The sequence below is a fragment of the Frankliniella occidentalis genome, unplaced genomic scaffold (genome assembly GCF_000697945.3).
Source record: "Frankliniella occidentalis isolate FOCC.00 unplaced genomic scaffold, Focc_3.1 Scaffold101, whole genome shotgun sequence".
NCBI lineage: Eukaryota > Metazoa > Arthropoda > Insecta > Thysanoptera > Thripidae > Frankliniella > Frankliniella occidentalis.
In genome coordinates, this window is record NW_026267230.1 from 964170 (window position 1) to 965379 (window position 1210).

At 47.4% G+C, this 1210-nt stretch overlaps 2 protein-coding genes across 2 annotated transcripts in view; both read right to left on the bottom strand.

The window, feature by feature from the left end:
* Positions 1-592, bottom strand: part of LOC113217570 (glucose dehydrogenase [FAD, quinone]-like) — a 25776-nt gene extending 25184 nt beyond the window's left edge. The window contains exon 1 of the mRNA XM_052269760.1: positions 575-592. Coding sequence (XP_052125720.1) covers positions 575-592 — 18 coding nt within the window. The remainder of the gene's footprint in view (positions 1-574) is intronic.
* A 424-nt stretch (positions 593-1016) lies between these two features.
* Positions 1017-1210, bottom strand: part of LOC127749861 (uncharacterized) — an 11530-nt gene continuing 11336 nt past the window's right edge. Inside the window, exon 3 of the mRNA XM_052269761.1 lies at positions 1017-1056. Coding sequence (XP_052125721.1) covers positions 1017-1056 — 40 coding nt within the window. The remainder of the gene's footprint in view (positions 1057-1210) is intronic.

The window sequence follows — 1210 nt, forward strand, 5'->3', positions numbered from 1 at the left end:
CGGAGTCATTGAATGGAATGTCTGATAGAACTTTTCTCTTGCGACTTAATGTGATTCCATTGATTCAGAGGGAAAATTCCCTGGGGGTACTCTGGAATAAAGTTGCAAGGTAGTTTGACACCTTTGGGTATTGGTGCGAAGCAAAATACCTGGTTTGAGGCAAACCACGCCAATTGGTGTGAGGCAAACAACGAACCCATGCCTCACACCAAATGGTGTCATCGTACTTTCTCACACCATACTGAAGGAAGGGAAGGGAAAGCACTCCAGTAGTATGCCTACTGCATTTCGCACCAAATAACAAACTGCTAGGTTCACAATTTTTCCTGACTTTTTTGAAGTAATACCTTAAACAAAAACTTTTGGCAGGTTATTTTGTTTTCCTAGACTTAGTTTATTTCATGTGTCCCTCAGCATTTGGTCTGGGATTGGGACACGGTTCGGCCACGTACACTGTTAAAAGTTTACAGTGATTCTCACCGTAACCTACAGTGAAAGCCTGCAGCACTGCAGCTTACGGCGGGATTCACTGTAGCTTACGGTGAAAATCACTGTACAACTTTTAACAGTGTACCTTTTTCTTGTCCCCCATGCCGATTGTCGAGCATTCTCCTCATAGCCGTGGGTATTGGCAGCTTGTACTGAAGGTGTATGGTTTCGGCCGAGATGTGGGAATGAAGCGATACGCCCGCGGAGGCCCTGCGTTCCCGTGCGTGCGTGCGTGTAAGAGACAAGACTATCGTGTATCTCCGCCGTTCTTGCAGCCCAGCCCCGCGCTATCACTTCGCGGCGGCGACGCCGGAGGATCGGGTTCCATTTGTCGGTACATTATAACGAAAGGTGTCCCCCGGGTCATGGATGGTCATGCCCCCGCGAACGAGGGTCATGAACCCGTGAGTCGAGGGTTGTTGCCGTATCCAGCCGCCCATTCAATATTCACCCTTTAATTCATTCATGCATTCATTTCCCCGTGTTTTCATTCATTCATTCATTCATTCATTCATTCATTCATTCATTCAGTGCCCACGCATATCCTTAAAACAATCAAGAATCGATCTTGAAAGCAGATGATACACATTTAAAAATAGGTCTGTTTTCTCATTTTCTCTCAACGGCCGGCGTCGGTGCGCGTCGGTGTTGGTGGACCAGTAGGGCCAGTATTCTTGGGTAGGGAGGGGGCCTCAAAGAGTTTGTCTAGTAACCTCAAAGA